The sequence below is a fragment of the Harpia harpyja genome, chromosome 2 (assembly GCF_026419915.1).
Source record: "Harpia harpyja isolate bHarHar1 chromosome 2, bHarHar1 primary haplotype, whole genome shotgun sequence".
In the NCBI taxonomy this organism is placed as follows: Eukaryota; Metazoa; Chordata; class Aves; order Accipitriformes; family Accipitridae; genus Harpia; species Harpia harpyja.
The window spans coordinates 44396827-44415035 of record NC_068941.1 but is presented as its reverse complement, the minus strand read 5'-3'; the positions used below and the strand labels follow the sequence as shown (position 1 = coordinate 44415035).

The 18209-nt window shown below is 39.5% G+C and overlaps 1 protein-coding gene across 4 annotated transcripts in view; it reads left to right on the top strand.

The window, feature by feature from the left end:
- The window catches only part of FSTL5 (follistatin like 5), a 343245-nt gene that overhangs the window by 227436 nt on the left and 97600 nt on the right, over positions 1-18209 (top strand). For all 4 annotated transcript variants that reach the window (XM_052778379.1, XM_052778370.1, XM_052778387.1 and 1 more), the window contains exon 7: positions 5888-6054. In XM_052778379.1, coding sequence (XP_052634339.1) covers positions 5888-6054 — 167 coding nt within the window. The remainder of the gene's footprint in view (positions 1-5887; positions 6055-18209) is intronic.

Genomic DNA, 18209 nt, shown 5'->3' with positions numbered 1-18209 from the left:
AACTAAAGGGGAGCAATGAGAAAAGAAGTCCTTTCATCATTCTTGGTAAACCACTTGGTATGATGCAACGTGAGAACCTGTTCAGTCAACTAAAACACTGGGAGTTAGTAGAGAAATCATGGAATGAATAAGGAGCTGGCTGAAAGGGAGGTGATACGGGTTCAGTGAAATGGGAAAATATCACTTTGAAAAGGAGTTATTAGTGAAGCTCTCCAGGGACCACCTGGGAAGCAAACTTATTTAATGCTTTCACTAATACCCTGACAAAAAAAAAAGGTAAGAGAAGTCTCTCAAAGACCAAGATTTGTGAGTCATCATCAATACAGAGAAATGTTGGATTACTATAGCAGAGGAATTGAAGAACCTTGAAGCCTGGCACAGTAAAAGTGAGCTGAAAAGTAATGCTACAAAGTGCAAGATCTTATACTTGGTTAATAGTAAGAAATTATACTTCAAGCTGAGAACTAATCTACTGGAAAGAGCAGAGTAGAAGAAAGTTATGTGGACCTGTCAGTCACGGGGTTACTATGAGGAACCAGATGAGATCAATGTGAAAATGGCAATTGCATTCTACAGATGTATTGACCGAACTGTTTCAGGAAAAGATATGGATTAGTTGATACATTGCACTTTTTTCATTCAAAATATTGTGTACAGTTTTATTTCATGTGTTTTCAAGAAGGATGAATTCAAGCTGGATCAAATGCAGTGGTAACTTCAGTAATGAAAAACTTGATGGGAAGAACGAGAATAACTTGACTTGGTACCATTAAGCAGAAAGAAGGGTAGGGGAATTTGCAGAATGGCTGTAGCAGCCAGGAGATTTGTCAAACCCTTTCAACCATCTAACACAAGTTTCTCAACCAACACAGGAGTGTTTTGTATTTAAACCGTTAGGTTTTTTTTTTTAATCTTAGGTATTTCTGAGCCCCTTCAGTAAGAGTTCTTTTTTCCTGGTCAGTGTTAATGTTTCAAAATGTCTTCCCAGTAGTTAACACTTACTCTGGTTTCACCACTTTTGTCCTCTTTTATAATCGCCTCTTTTTATGTTACTTCCAACCAGATATTTTTGCACAGCTGTCTGTAACCTATTCTGTTGTCCACATCTCCTGACTATACCCCTAGCTTTTATTTAAATGGGTTTCTTTCATTTTTTGTTTGTCTTTCTCCCCTTTATCTGAAAGAATGTATCCAGTGACTTTTTGTAGTTAAGAACCAGGGATGTGTGTCAGACTGATATTGCATCTGGAGGAGTTACAAACAAACTCATTAATACAGTATACCTTAGAACATTCACGCTTCTGATAACGGCAAGATATAAAAGGTAAAACCTACTGACCACTTGTATGTAATATTACTGCTCTGTAATCGACAATATCCAAATTTGGTTTTTTGCTTGGTGTTGGTGTTAGTAAACTGAATTCATTTCGCTTCCAATTTTTCTAAACCTTTACTCTGCTTTTTCATTTAAAATTAAATAAACAAAATGTGTGAGGTTAAACTTCAAAGAATTATCATTGCTCTACAAGGGCATCATGGAGAGAAAGCTAGGAGTCATCCTGGCAGGTGCTATCTCCCAGTGCCATGGCTTCAGTCTCCGGCAAAAAAGTATTTGCTCTCAGAACCAGGTTTATTTCCTTCAGGGAGGAAAGAAGAGATGGTGGAGTTCCTAGGCCTATCTTTTCTGGTTGCAAAGGAATGTCATGGAGCCTGGGCTCTGACAGAGGTGCTGCCCTGTGCACCTGAGAATGCTTTGCACACACCACACCCTTCCCCCCACACCAGTGTTTGCCTCTTCCACCCTGGCTGCAGACAGTTCATGAACAGGGATTTTCAGGGAGTTATCTGTCAAAAAGCTCTGCTCCAACTACTGCTCTGTAGGCTTACAGTTTTTGGGGGTGGGTGGTCCTTTTTTTTCCCCAATAAGGAGAAAATCTATGCAATGGTTTTATCTTTAGAAAAGTTATAACTTATATACAATATTTTCCTATGATATAATCATTTAAAATATACATAATTGTGTAATATATGAAGGTTTTTTTACTTAATTGTTGTTCAGTATTTTGAGGGAAAGCAGTGATTCTAGTGCATTTATTGGAGTAGGTTTTTTTTCCATAACTTCTTAGAAATATGTGCCAGGTAGGACAACTGTTTCTTAATTTTATAAAATTTTGCATTTGGCTGTTTTATTACAATATAGGCCTGTGATAGAAGTTATAAACAGAATATAGAAATATTGTATTGAAGATTGAGAATTATCTACATAATTCTTAGGGAATTCCTCTGGCAAAAATAATCTTACATTATTAATACTAATAATAATATTATTATCAAGGCTATCATTACTATTAAAAATAAAGCAGTTAAAATAAAAATCAGATGAACTGTTAGTGTCAACAAAATAATACAGTAATGCCCCTCTGTATTTTGATTTCAGAATACCATCTTTGCTAAGGTAACACATGTTAAATTTTATATTTGATAGATGTTCCCTTTTCTAGTGTTGCACTCTAATTAAAAATTATAAAAGTGTCTAATAGTTACTGGCCTTGTGTATACAGGCATCCATAGTAATACTGGAGTTAATTGAAAAAAGGCTTTGAAATCCTGAAGAATTTAAATTAGCACTGTCACTTTATTATGTGAAGGTTAGCATCTTTCATAGAGGGCCCTATAGCACAAGCAGATTTCATGATCATTACTTCATGACTTTCCCAAATTAAATAGTGACTTTGGAAAACATAGATAATTACCTCTTCATAAATGGAGTATCAGGATATTTATCTACTTTTTGAGATCTTTGCATAGTGAATTCAATAAAGAAGCAAAATATTTGTACTATCAGTTGTCTACCAGAAGTTTTAATCATTCAGTAGCCATGCAGGTATGTCTCAGGAAGTGTCACTGAAAAGCCATCACCTATAACAGAGGAGCTGAAATGCTTCTGGTGATGCAGTAAATTTTATAAACTGCAGCAAGTAGCACAATATTCAACTTAATTCAGACATTTCTTTTTCCTTAGTGTAACAAATTGTGTCAGATAATGCATCTAGTTAGAAAAAAAAGAGTCAGTCTCATTTGTGCGTGTCTGGTGGGCAGTATTACTAGAGTTTTGAGTCAAAGAGTATTTTTTCTGGAAAAGAAAAGAATCAGTTTGGGGTTTTTTTTGTCTAAATAGCAAATTAATATTTTTAATCACACAAAATTGAACCATTGAGTTTAATTATAGAACAACAAAGGTTTCTTTCCTGAAGATATTGAGATGCCTCTCTGATGCTTGAATTTTGGAAAAAAAAAATTGTGTTAATTACAAAGTATTGCTTTTATGAAGCTAAAAAGAACCTATAAAGGATTTTAGCTTGCTAATACGTTGCTGCTTTGTTATAATAGAAGGATTAATGTGTCTTCTATGAAAGTAATTTGGTAATTAAAAAAGAATAGATACATGACGCCTTTTGTAGTTTAGTTAAAAATGAAAGATAAAAAACCTAGAGATTTTTCATGCTTCAGCAGCTGAGTGGAAAAATTGCTATTTGGGTGATCTTCAATTCCTACATATCTCTTTTGTCTAATATGTCAAAAACCTTACAAATGTAGAATTTTAATAGGTTGTGTTTACTCAGGCACACAACAAGCGAAAAGACAACTCTCAGCTGTTCAGCCTCTAACCTATAGGCAATTACACAAGAGGGAAGTCTATACAGTGTCATCAAATTAATGTGTATCACTCTTTTTATGTGTGTGTCCAAATGAGTTGTGGGACATGGAAGTGAAGTGGTCTTCCATTAATATTAGAGCTGTTTAGTATATAGATTAGCAGAGAAAGTTTAAAGGTCTGTACTCCCATCACGCATGTCTGAATTTTTAAAAGATTATTTGAAAATTTGAATAATGATGAACTTTTCGTTAACCTGAAAAATGAGAATTTTTTTCCCTTGGATTGAAATGAACATGGATGCTCACATAATGTATTTTTTTCTTCTTGAAATTTGTTCAGTTACTTTGGGTTTAGTTTGTGTTATGGTACAAAGGTAGTTACTGAAGTACTGCATTATTTTTCTTGCAATATGAAATACCAGAGGCAATCAAAAACAGGGGAAGATGTACTTGCCATAAGGTTAAGTTGAAAGGGTGGAGAGTGCTTCTCTACTAGTATTAATTTTATTTATTTGTTTTTGCATCAAGTAGATTTGTTCCAAAATTGTATGACAAAGGTTTCCTTAAACTAAATATAAAAGTACTTTTCCTTTAAAGACTGCATACTCTGTATTTACCAGCATATTTGTTCATACTGAATTTAATTTCATTAGGATTTTCTGTACTTTTTTTTTTTAACTTATAAAATTTATTTTGTATTGCAATCACACTTTTTTTTTTAGATGTTTCAGATACCATGCCATAAATTGTCTTCATTCTCACAGGATATTAAGTGAGTTTGAATTTACGGCACTGGTGTTAATTTTAGAAATGCTGGATACTTTTCAAGAGCAATGTTGAAATTTCTCCATGGTTCAAATAATAACTACGAATGTGAAAAAGCAGTTTTGTGTTCCTCAAATTTCTCGATTGAATTTTCTCATACATGCAGAATGTGCGTTTGAATGTATTCTTAGTGGGTTTGCTTCTAAATGTGTTAGTAATTTGGCTATCTTGAAGAAAAAACAAAACACACACACTGCAACCCCAAATAAAAACCTATGACACACTTTTGAAACTGCCTCCTCTAAATTAACTATTTTACAGATATTTTACATTGGGGTATTTTAGGTAATACCCCAAGGCTTGGAAAGCCTTGTGAAATAGCTTATCAGTGCTAGCAGTTTCTACTGTGTTGCACAGTAAATGCAAAAATAGGCAGCAAATATTTGTGGATTGAGATAATTCACAACATTTCAGGTGACGCACTGCATTTATTTCAGGTTTGTCTTTAGCTGTTATACAGTATTGTACTTTGTACTTCTGCTAGGTGCTCTAGTCCATCCTGGTTGTTGCTTCTGTTCCTTGGTGGACAGAGCAGTTTCAGAATTGGTGCAATAAAGTGCTCTGTTTATTTCAGGTTTTCTTTTTTTTCTCCCACCCCCCTTTTCTCTCTTCCCCTCCCCCCATATTTAAAGAGATTTATTGAAGTACAGAACTATTTATTATTCTGGCTCTGAATTTCTGCAGTTGTTGTAAAAGGGATCATGTTTGACCAGAGAAATATAGTAGAAATTATTTTAACACTGTTTTTTAAAAATGACATTAACTAATGTGTTTGGATTATGATTAATGCATATTCTTCTGAGACTGAAATGTGAGAGATTACTAACATCAGTTTGATCTGGAAACCATGTTTTCACTGCTATCAAGGAAAAAGCCCCATAAAAACCAGCTTATCAGAAAAGAAGTCTTATGCCTTAACTTTATATTCTGAATGCAGAAGTCACTTTGTTGTCCATTTCAGTCTCCGTCCTGTATGTTTTGTACTCTGAGCTCCGTTTGTATTTTTCTTTTCTGAAAATGAACTCATATGAACGACTCTTATAGCAGTACTGCCATCTTATTTCGGATGAAGGTGCTGACTACTCTGCTGCATTGGCCCTAACTGTCAAATAACTTCCGGTGTCTGACTTTGGATACGCTGTCATGTTTATTACAGTCTAACCTCTGAAATTCATTTTCAGGTTAAATGCTTCTCTTCTTACAGGGTGATAGTTGTCAGTCAATTTAATCAAAATGTCATGCTGACCTTTATTTGAAATACTCTGAACTTCCTGTGGTTGTTGGAAGTTCTTCTTACTTTGATTCCAATTAAAATCCTTAAATTACCAGTGTACCAAAACTGCATGCTAATTAACCTTATGAAGCTGCCTGCTAATTAATCTTTCAAACAATATATCTTTCGCAGAGGTAGTGCAGCTGAGTCTGCCTGAAGATCAAAAACTAAGCACCACTGCAGCAACAGTGGGACAAAGTGCTGTCTTAAGCTGTGCGATCCAGGGAACTCTGAGACCTCCCATCATCTGGAAGAGGAACAATGTCATTCTGAATAGCTTGGATTTGGAAGATATCAATGTAAGTAAGAGAAAGCTTTATTTAACAGGTTATTATCACAACTTTTCATAAAGAATAGAAAAGTGATATGTAACAAGCTCCATATTTGTGATGTTTCAAAGAAAAGAAATGGAAATAATATGTCTGCCAAACTCAGTCTGTTTTTATTTTGCTGTGTATTCAAACCTTTGTTGTTAAATACAGAGAAAACATGTTTCACAGACCAATCATTTAAAAGAATAAATATAGCAATAAAAGCACATAAGGACAAAATCACAGCCCAAAATAGTCAGCATTATACATTCAGGATTACACAGTCTTCGAACATCTAAAAGAAAAAAGAAATCTATGAAATGAACATTTTAAGAAATGCATAGTGACTTAGTACAAACAGATCATAACAACAACATTATCTTCTAATAATTAAAAAAAAAAGGTATTTTTCCAAAATAAGTATTTTACTGCAAAATTGGTTGTTTTGCTCATTCTTCCAAATATTCAGCAGTGTATATGGTACTTCTCAAAGAATCACCAGTGAATATTAGCATAACTTAGAAATCTTTTTTTAGGAAGGCAAATATTTGCCACCTAACTTTTCCATGACCTCAAAATATGGAGCAAAATAGAAAATGAGAAACATAATTACATCTTCTGACAGAACTCTAAAAACAAGCTTTCAGCTGTGTTTGTTTGCTTGTGCGTATATTTATTTTGTTTGCCTATTTTATATTAGCAAAGTTATAAAAGTGGACAAACCTTTACAGTGGGAGTTGTACTTGCTCTCTCACTCAAGTCTGAAATCACTGGAACTGTTATGTGTGTGAATATCGCCACAATCAAATATCTAGTTTGTTTATTTTTATTTCATTTTTTTTATGAATGCTTTTATTTCTAAGGTGGCAATTGTACTCACACATCACCTTTGTTTTGTTTGCTGTTTTCACTTTAGTTCTGTTTGTAAATTCAGCTTCCTCACAGTGGTGCTTTGTAAAATAAGGGGCAGTTTCAAAGCTCATCTTGCTTGAATGGTAGCTTTAAGTCACTTGAGAGGCTTAGGATAAAAGCAGCATCCTCTGAAAAGTTCTCAGTTACATAGTTGTTGTTTTTGTTAGTTTGGTATTAATCATATGACTGACGTTCAAAAGTATCTTGCCTGTGTTCACAAGCTCCTTTCTGCAATATTAGCTTTCTGTAAATATTCATGATGCTTGTAAGTAATGATCTGGAGTTCTTACTAATCACTTCTAAGTATAATACATGGCGTGAGCTGTAGATAGAAACAGGAACATGCATCTGGACACAGAGAAATAAAAGGGAAATGATGAATGGAAATAATGAAGCTAACAGCTCAGTTTCAAACTGAAAGGTTCAGTTGACTGTATTTGCAGAGATGAAAAAAGCAAGTGTTTTTAAAGCCTGACACATACATTTTGAGTATGAAAAAAAAAAAACTAAAAAACAAACCAACAGAGAAACTTCTTGTGCCAGGTGCAGGTACCCAACTGTTGGTGGCAGGGGCTGCAGGGTTGGCCTCTGAGGGAAGCAGCCGGGGCTGCCCCGTGCCGGACACGGCCGGTTCCAGCTGGTTCCAACAGACCCACCACAGGGCACAGCTGAGCCCCTCAGCCACACTCGTGGCACCTCTGCAAAAACATTCAAAAAAGGGCAGAAAACACCAGAGAGAGAGATGAGTAAAGAACAAAAAGAGCAAGAAACAGCAAAGGGAAGTCCAAGGCTGGAGGAGCAGGAGATGCCCCGTGGTGGAGCAGATATCCACAGCAGCCACAGTGGAACAGGTTTATCTTGAAGGACTTGCAAGCCCATGCAGAGTCCTGGCTGGAGCAGACAAAAAGGGTGAGAAGGAGACGTGAAGAGAAACTGCTGCTACTGACCGTACCCCTCCAACCTTCTGCAACCACCCAGGTGGAGGGTAAAGGAGTTGGGAGTGAAAGAGTGAAATGGAGCCTGGGGAAGGGAGGGAGGAAAGCTGTTGTTTTAATAATGTATGTCTTTTTGTTTCCCAGGACCCAAATTAGTAATTACTTGTTTATTTTAGTTGGCAATAAATTAAGCTAAATTTCCCAAGGTCAAGTCTGTTTTGCCCACCATGGTAATTAGTAAGCAATCTCCCTGTCTTTATCTCAACCCATGAGCTTTCTCATTCATGTTCCTTTTCTTTTCTTCCCCTGTCCTGCTGTGGGGGGTGGAGGGGGAATGAGTAAGCGAGCAGCTGGGTGGGAATTTGGCTATTAGCCAGCGCCAACCTGGCACACTTCTGAAGTACTTCTCACAGCTGGAAGAGAGTCGAGTATGGAATTTTTGAAGATTCCTGGGATGCCCAATTTGAAGTCAGATTGCAGTGGTGATCAGACATTCAAAGCAAAGTTGAAATTGCTACAATTGGCCAGATTTGTTTATATTTAATAGGAGAGGAGGAATGTGTGAGGGTGTACTGAATTGACAACCCACAAACATAAAAAGAAAGGTCTGCAAAGTGTTACCTGAGTGCCGGGAGGATGTCTGTGTGTGCATTTTGTGTACTTTGTGTACAAGTACGGTAAGAAGTGTAAAGGGAGTAAAAGCTTCCAATGACAGTAGCGCATAATTCTGAAGATGAATGTATTCATCATTTTTGTTAGCGTAAGAAAAACATAAACAAACTGGAATGCTTGGAAGTCTTTTTAAGCAAAAGTTATGTTATAGCTTAGTCCTGTAATATTAACAGTTTAGTTATGATTCAAATATAGAAAGCGAATGACAGATCCAATATCCATGGAGTGAGGCACTAAAATTAATAGCACTCAAATATATGTAGGTGATATTAATCTAATACATCTTTGTAGCTAAACTAACAAAGGGTGGAAGAAAGAGTTAGTGGAGTCTGGATACAAAAAAAAGAATGAGCATAAAGACATTGAGTTAAACTGGTCCCCAGAGTCTCTTTTCTTCAAAATTTATTTTACATATTTCACTGTTTGCACTGATTTGATCCCTCTATATTTATTTCTAGATCTTCCCTTGGTTTGTTTCTTTTTTTTTTTCTTCCATATTTCTTTGGTCATTCCATACCTTTCTGAACCTTGTCCATCATATATTCCCTGTTTGGTTCTTACAGTTTCACATTTGCTTAAAGGTTGTTATGTAGCCATAATTTAGTATCCATTCAGGCAACGTAATAAAAATAAAACTTTGGGGAAAAGACAAATAATTGGACAAAGAAGAGTGGTGTTTTATATTTCACTATGGAAAATGAATTTACTACTTAAATATTAACTTCAAAGGAACAAATGCAGAGCGAAACATAGTGTGTTCCAGTTTACATCGCAATTTAACCACCAAAGAATGTGTTCTACTTATTCAGGCAACTTTAAATGTTCAAAACCCCTAATTCCTTGTATAATTTAAGATGTCCCCAGAGGCAATGTATTCTAGGCTTTACTATGACTATGTTATAAACTACAATCATGTTTGCCTAACTCTGGGAATTATTAGTTTACTCAGTTATACAAGAACCACATCCGTGCATCTCAAGACTAATATGTTGTGTAAATAGTAGTACACTTTCTGAAAAAAACATGACAAGCACTGACCTGGAAAGATAGATAAATATTTTTTTTTCAGCAAAATTCGTCAGAGATCAGCATAACTGGAAGTGAGCACATACACAGGAAACCAATCAGACTAAGCAGCAGTGACAATGTGATTTTGTAAATCATAGCAAGTACTCATACTTAGAAATTAAGTTTTTGCACTATGCAGTTTTCAGTATGAGTTAAGCTATTCGCTTCAGGGGGGGACAAACTTAGAACAGTATAATGTCCTAGTGTTTTGCCAAATAGAAAAATGCAACAAGAAGAAGCAAAAGAGTTCAAGTCTAAACTCAAATTGTGACTGTTGAATTTCTGTTTTGTTGAAAAATAGTCTACTCTACTGAAAATACACAGGATATATGTCTAAGGCTGTCAACTATGGAGCGGCTAAGAGCCGGTCTTAAGTAATGAATAGTGTTATATACTCTTAAGACATTTTAAAGAAATATTAAGAAATACTGTTTGATTTTCAAAGGATGATAAGGAAAATTGTATTTAAGTAGTGCATTTAAAACATGATAAAATAACTTAGAGAATGCCATCAAGTGTGTGGTCAGATATTAACAATGTTACTGATAATATCCAGTTGGTAATTTTAGAAGTCCTTAGTACTCCTCAACTCTTATGGTACTTGTGATTACTGTTCGTGGAAGTAATGCATCTTACTGCCGATTTTTCGCTTATTGAAACTGATGGGAGTTGGGGATAATCAGCATCCATCTGAATGAAACCACGAAAAATTGTATACCTCTCCAAATTTTACTTCATTTGTAATATAATTGTGCTGTGACTCACTACAGAATTGATATCACAGGACATTTTGCTGATATTTTAGTACACATCTAGAAAGGCTTTTTTTTCCTGCGGTTATCCTGCATCTTAAATTTCTTATCTGTCTTTCCACTTACCTCTTTGAATATGTTTTATCTAACCTATTATTCATTGTAGAAAATAATTCTCACAGAAAATTTAAAAATAGCAGATTTTTTTCCAAAATACAATACGTATTACTTTTTTTTATGTTAGTTCATTCACTTTTTAAACAGTTTTTATATCTCATTTTACTTTATTCTTTTTCTGACCTTTTCCTTCATTTTTTGCCTTCAGCTTCTTCCTTATACCTATCAGCAATCACACTTTTCTTACAAGATGTCTGCATTTTGTTCTTACAGTTATACAAGATCTGCTTAGATGACTTGGCCACATGTAAAGTTTAACATCTGCTAACATACTTAAATTACTAACTTTTTAAAAGAGTGTAATTCAAATTTTACTCTTTGGTAAAAGCTCATGATATCTTTCTTTAGGCTACCTTCATGGGAAGCACGTAATATTTCCATTTTGTGGGTTTTGAAGTTAAGTATAGATTATCTTTCTCTCAAAACTTCTCTTTTGTTCATCTTGTTAAAATTAATTTATGGATTACAACTTCCACTTTTTTGGTGTCATTCAATAGTCTGCATTCTCTTATTGATATAGTTATCCCTGCTTCCTCACCCCCCTAACAAAAACCACAACCCCAAAACACCATAATGGAGATGCTATTAAAAGCTAATGTCCTCCAAAATACATTCTCCTTTCCATTCTAGAGAGTGCTGCTCAGCGATTGATGACAGAAATGTTTCAGGTTGTCCAAAATGCTAAGCACATTTCCTAGAAAGGACTCTTGACATCTGCCCTCTTCTTTTCCTTCCAACCTCTCATCCTTTTTTCCACCCTTTTTTTTATTTTGAAGAAAATTCTCAGGATAACCTCATGAATTATTCCCTTTCACATTGTCTTCTCCCATGGGATAGTATGGACCTACATACAAACTTGTTTTTATGCATGGTTAAATTGTTCTTAGTACGACACAGTTATGACTTTACGGCAATGGTTGTAAATATAAATGCCCTGTCTGCCAAGAACTGTATTTGTGTTTGTATTTATGACAGAATCCCAGGTGAGCCAGAAATGTCAGGGAAATATGCCTCAATCTTGTTTTCTGCGCCCCAAAGACAATAACTCTTAAAAGTAAAAAAAACTCAAAAAATTTTATTAGGGTGTAAACTAGTGGACTTAAATTTAAAGAAAGTGAGGATTAATAGGCAAAACAGAATAGAAATTAAAAATTCATATGAACGGATTTCTTCTTTCTCCAGCGTCCTGAAAGACGGAATTCCTGCTTCCAGGTTTCTCAGTGACTTTCTGAATTGCTGCTGCAAGATCTGCATGGTCTTGCTTGATTCCTTGGGAGGGTTTCATCCTCCCTGAAGCTTTGCCATTGCCCCTCTCATCTTGCAGAGTCTTTGCCGTGACTCTCACCCCTGTGTGAGAGAAAGAGTAGGGGTCCTATGATGTGAAGGCAACACAAGAACCTCCTTCCCTTTGACCTTCACTTCAGAGATGATGCTCCTAAAAAAAGAATTCCAGCCACTCCAGCCAGTAAGTCAGCTTCATCGGGGGCCCAACTTAAATGCCTCTTTGCAAACACACATAGCATGGGAACTCCAAGAGGAGTTAGGGACGTGCACACACCTGCAGGGCTATGATCTTATTGGCATCACAGAGATGTGGTGGGATGACTCCTATGACCGGAGTGTTGGAATGGAAGGACACAGGCTCTTTAGGAAGGACAGGCAGGGGAGAGGAGGAGGGGGTGTCACCCTCTGTGTCAATGACCAGCTGGAGTGCATGGAGCTCTGCCTGGAGATGGATGAGGAACCCACTGAGACCTTATGGGTCAGGATTAAAGGGAGGGCAGGGACAGGTGACATTATAGTGGGGGTCTGCTACAGGCCACCCAACCAGGAAGACCAAGTGGATGAGGCCCTCTATAGTCAGATAGGAGCAGCCTCACATTCACAAGCCCTGGTCCTCATGGGGGACTTCAACCACTCTGATAGAATCATAGAATCATTTAGGTTGAAAAAGACCTTCAAGATCATTTTGTCCAACCGTCAGCCATGCCCTCTAAACCATGTCCTGAAGTGCCTGGTCTACGCATTTTTTGAATACCTCCAGGGATGCTGACTCCACCACTTCCCTGGGCAGCTTGTTCCAATGCCTGACAACCCTCTCAGTAAAGAAATTTTTCCTAATATCCAATCCAAACCTCCACTGGTGCAAATTGAGGCCATTTCCTCTCGTCCTATCACCAGCCACCTGACAGAAGAGACCAGCACCCACCTTGCTACAACCTTTTTTCAGGTAGTTGTAGAGAGCGATAGGTCTCCCCTCAGACTCCTTTTCTCCAGACTAAGCAACCCCTGTTCCCTCACCCACTCCTCATAGGACTTGTGCTCCAGGCCTTTCACCAGCTTGGTTGCCCTTCTCTGGACACGCTCCAGCACCTCAATGTCTTTCCTGTAGTGAGGGGCCCAAAACTGAACACAGTACTCGAGGTGCGGCCTCACCAGTGCCCAGTACAGGGGAACAATCACTTCCCTGCTCCTGCTGGCCATGCTATTTCTGATACAGGTATCTGTTGGAGGGACAACACAGCAAGGCATAAGCAATCCAGGAGGTTCCTGGAATGCATTGATAACTTCCTCCTCCAAATGATGGAGGAGCCAACAAGGAGAGATGCTATGCTGGACCTTGTTCTCACCAACAAGGAGGGGATGGTGGGGAACGTGAAGCTCAAGGGCAGCCTTGGCTGTAGTGACCGTGACATGGTGGAGCTCAAGATCCTTAGGGCAGCGAGGGGGACGCACAGCAAGCTCAGTACCCTGGACTTCAGGAGAGCAGACTTTGGTCTCTTCAGGGCAGAGTACCATGGGATAAAGCCCTGGAGGGAAGAGTGAGCCAAGAAAGCTGGTTAATATTCAAGGATCACCTCCTCCAAGCTCAGGAGTGATGCATCCCAACAAAGAGGAAGTCAGGCAAAAACGCCAGGAGGCCTGCATGGATGAACAAGGAGCTCCTGGACAAACTCAAACACAAAAAAGAAGCCTACAGAGAGTGGTAACAAGGACAGGTAGCCTGGGAGGAATACAGAGAAATTGTTGAAGCAGCCAGGGATCAGGTTAGGAAAGCTAAAGACCTGATAGAATTACATCTGGCCAGGGATTTCAAGGGCAACAAGAAAAGCTTCTGTAGGTACATCAGTGATAGAAGGAAGACTAGACAAAATGTGGGCCCTCTCTGGAAGGAAATGGGAGACCTGGTTACCCGAGATATGAGAAGGCCGAGGTACTCAACAACTTTTTTGCGTCAGTCTTCACCGGCAAGTGTTCCAGCCACACTGCCCATGTTGCAGAAGGCAAAGGCAGGGACTGGGAGAATGAAGAACTGCCCACTGTAGGAGAAGATCAGGTTTGAGACCACCTAAGGAACCTGAAGGTGCACAAGTCGATGGGACCTGATGAGATGCATCCATGGGTCCTGAGGGAACTGGCAGATGAAGTGGCTAAGCTGCTATCCATCATATTTGAGAAGTTGTGGCAGTCCGGGGAAGTTCCCACTGACTGGAAAAGGGGAAACATAACCCCCATTTTTAAAAAGGGAAAAAATGGAAGACCCCAGGGAACCACAGGCCAGTCAGTCTCACCTCTGGGCCCAGCAAGATCATGGAGCAGATCCTCCTGGAAACTATGCTAAAGCACATGGAAAATAAGGAGGTAACTGGCGACAGCCAACATGGTTTCACTAAGGGCAAATCATGCCTGACAAATTTGATGGCGTTCTATGATGGGGTTACAGCATTGGTGGATAAGGGAGGAAACAACTGACGTCATCTGCCTGGACTTGTTGAAAGCATTTGACACTGTCCTGCACAGCATCCTTGTCTCAAAATTGGACAGGGATTTGATGGATGGACCACTCAGTGGATAAGGAATTGGTGGATGGTCGTGCTCAAAGAGTTGCAGTCAATGGCTGGATGTCTGAGTGGAGACTAGTGATGAGTGGCATTCCTCAGGGGCTGGTATTGGGACCAGCGCTGTTTAACATCTTTGTTGGTGACGTGGACTGTGGGATTGAGTGCACCCTCAGCAAGTTTGCCGATGACACCAAGCTGTGCGGTGCGGTCGACATACTGGAGGGAAGGGATGCCATCCAGAGGGACCTTGACAGGCTTGAGAGGTGGGCCCGTGTGAAACTCATGAAGTTCAACAAGGCCAAGTGCAAGGTCCTGCACGTAGGTCGGGGCAATCCCAAGCACAAATACAGGCTGGGTGATGAGTGGATTGAGAACAGCCCTGTGGAGAAGGACTTGGGGGTGTTGCTTGACAAGAAGCTCAACATGACTGGGAGATGTGTGTTTGCAGCCCAGAAAGCCAACTGTATCCTGGGCCGCATCAAAAGAAGCGTGACCAGCAGGTCAAGGGAGGTGATTCTCCCCCTCTGCTCTGCTCTTGTGAGACCCCACCTGGAGTACTGTGTCCAGCTCTGGGGCCCCCAACATCAGAAGGACATGGACCTGTTGGAGAGAGTCCAGAGGAGGGCCATGAAGATAATCAGAGGGCTGGAGCACCTCTCCTATGAAGACAGGCTGAGAGGGTTGGGGTTGTTGAGCCTGGAGAAGAGAATGCTCTGGGGAGACCTTATAGCAGCCTTCCAGTACCTAAAGGGAGCCTACAAGAAAGCTGGAGAGGGACTTTTTACAAGGGCATGTAGTGATAGGACAAAGGGTAATGGCTTTAAACTGAAAGAGGGTTGTAATGGGCTTGCGTGGCAAGGTTTTGGTAGCGGGGCAGTACTACAGGGGTGGCTTCTGTGAGAAGCTACTAGAAGCTTTCCCTATGTGGGCTTGAGCCAATGCCAGCCAGCTCCAAGTCGGACCCACTGCTGGCCAAGGCCGAGCCCAGCAGCAATGGTGGTAGCACCTCTGGGATCACATGTTTAACAAAGGCAAAAAGTTGCTGCGCAACAGAAACTGCATCTAAAGGGAAGAGTGAGAACATGTGAGAGAAACAACCCTGCAGACACCAAGGTCAGTGGGGAAGGAGGTGGTCCAGGCGCCAGAGCAGAGATTCCCCTGCAGCCCATGGGGAAGACCATGGTGAGGCAGGCTGTCCCCCTGCAGCCCATGGAGGTCCACGGTGGAGTGGATATCCACCTGCAGCCCGGGGAGGACCCCATGCCGGAGCAGGTGGATGCCTGAAGGAGGCTGTGACCCCATGGGAAGCCCATGCTGCAGCAGGCTCCTGGCAGGACCTGTGGCCCCGTGGAGCGAGGAGCCCACGCTGGAGCAGGTTTTCTGGCAGGACTTGTGACCCCACGGGGGACCCATGCTGGAGCAGTCTGTGCCTGAAGGACTGCACCCCATGGAAGGGACCCACGCTGAAGCAGTTCATGAAGAACTGCAGCCTGTGGGAAGGACTTGCATTGGAGAAGTTTGTGGAGGACTGTCTGCCATGGGAGGGATCCCACGCTGGAGCAGGGGAAGAGTGTGATGAGTCGGCAGAGACAACGTGTGATGAACTGACTGCAACCCCCATTCCCCATCCCCCTGCTCCACTATGGGTGGAGGAGGTAGAGAAAATCGGGAGTAAAGTTAAGCCCAGGAAGAAGGCAAGGGTGGGAGAAAGGTGTTTTAAGATTTGGTTTTACTTCTCATTACCCTACTCTGATTTGATTGGTAATAAATTAAATTAATTTTCCCCAAGTCAAGTCTGTTTTGCCCGTGATGGTAATTGGTGAGTGATCTCTCCCTGTCCTTATCTTGACCCACAAGCTTTCCATTATATTTTCTCTTCCCTGTCCAGCTGAGGAGTGATAGAGCAGCTTTGGTGGGCATCTGGCATCCAGTCAGGGTCAACCCACCACAAGGGTAGGTTTAGATTAGATATAAGGAAGAAGCTCTTCATTATAAGGGTGGTGAGGCACTGGAACAGGTTGCCCAGAGACGTTGTTGATGCCCCATCCCTGGAAGTGTTCAAGGCCAGGTTGGATGGGGCTTTGAGCAACCTAGTCTAGTGGAAGGTGTCCCTGCCCATGGCAGAGGGGTTGGAACTAGATGGTCTTTAAGGTCCCTTCCAACCCAAACCATTCTGTGATTCTAACCTCTTCCTTTTTGAAAGACAGTAACTCATAGTCCAACAATGAACAAATCAAATCGGTCAGTCATACTACCATAGTCAAAAAGCTACCAGTCCTGTTCAATACAAAAACTGGTTCCTGACCAGCTTATTTTGAACTTTCCTTAGTAAATAAAAGTTAGGTTGCAATGCAGCAATTGCAGTGTCATATCTTCTATGTGGTCCAGCAGTGTTCTGTGTGTTACAACCAGGTTATATGAAGTTCACTTTAACAGCCTAGTTGCAGGTTTTCCTCTTACATTATGCTTATGACACCTCTTAAACCAATCTCTTACATCTCTCTCATAACTTTTCTACTGAATTTTTTAATGAAGTAATTAGATTTGAATAACAGTAACTCATTAAAGTCAGCCCGTTTCTATTTTTATTAGCATTGAATTGCCCTTTATCTGTTACAGAGTCTTTCTTTTAAGTAGGATGCATTATTACCTTTTCTATTTAATGGGTCAAATACCAATTTTTTTTTCTGTATTCCATCTTGAAAGTAAAGTGAAAATAGTGTCAAAGATGACAATCAGCTTTATCAAATCTCTAATGCTTTTTTATTTACTTACAGATATGCTGAAAGTCTTGACCACCAGTGCAATCATCTCATTCAGTTCTCTTCCATCCTTTATTTTTCTCTTCCCTTTTTTGGAATCTGATTTTGAGTCCTAATTAACTCTTTAGCAGTGGGATAAATCACACAAAAGGGAAACTTTGGATATATATAAGACTTGCAAGATTTGGCATGTTTTATTTGTTTTGAATATTGAAGATATTTTAGTATTTATTTTAGTGATGGCAAGATGAATGCTACTTTAGACTGTACATCATGTTTTCATGACACTGTAAAGACACATTTAAACCAGGTACTAGTGTTGATCTGTAATCTTCTGGGTTAGTGAAGTACAGTGAAAAATATTATGATGAGGTTTCATTTACCAGTACTGATTCCCATTAAAATAATCTGGACATGAAACTTCTATAACTCTAGCTTAATCAATGTTATAATACCACAGGACTTTATGATACATGTTGTTATGTACATCTTTTTATGGTGGGGACTATTTTAACTTTGAGCCAGCTGATGATTCTGTCTTTGTGAAGAACCATTAAGATCCTCATGGGCTTTCTCTTCTCTTGTGCTAGATCAGTGCTTCATTTTGTCTTCAGCAGAAATGAAAGTGTTGATTTTAGAGGTGAACAGAATCATGTTCTGTGGACCATAATCTACTCTCATGCTTTCAACAGTGTTACTGAGATAATGATCTGGTCCTTTTTCTATCAGAGGGTGGGGCAAAGTAATTGCTTCTTGCAGAGCTGAGTCCCTTGTCTTGCACTACTCATAATTCTGTGTTCTAGAGCTGTTTCTGCTAATCATATCCAAAATAGCCGAGTCTGTTAGTATTTTCTTTGTTTTTCAGAAGTTAAAAAGGAAAGGCCTTGTGACAGTGAAAGGTGGTAATATAACATGTACATCCATTCCCCCTTAGCATGAAGGATCCTTGAAAATAACCCCAGGCAAGCCATGTTAACCTACCTGGAAGGTAGCATTATACATTTTTGACATTTACAGACAGAA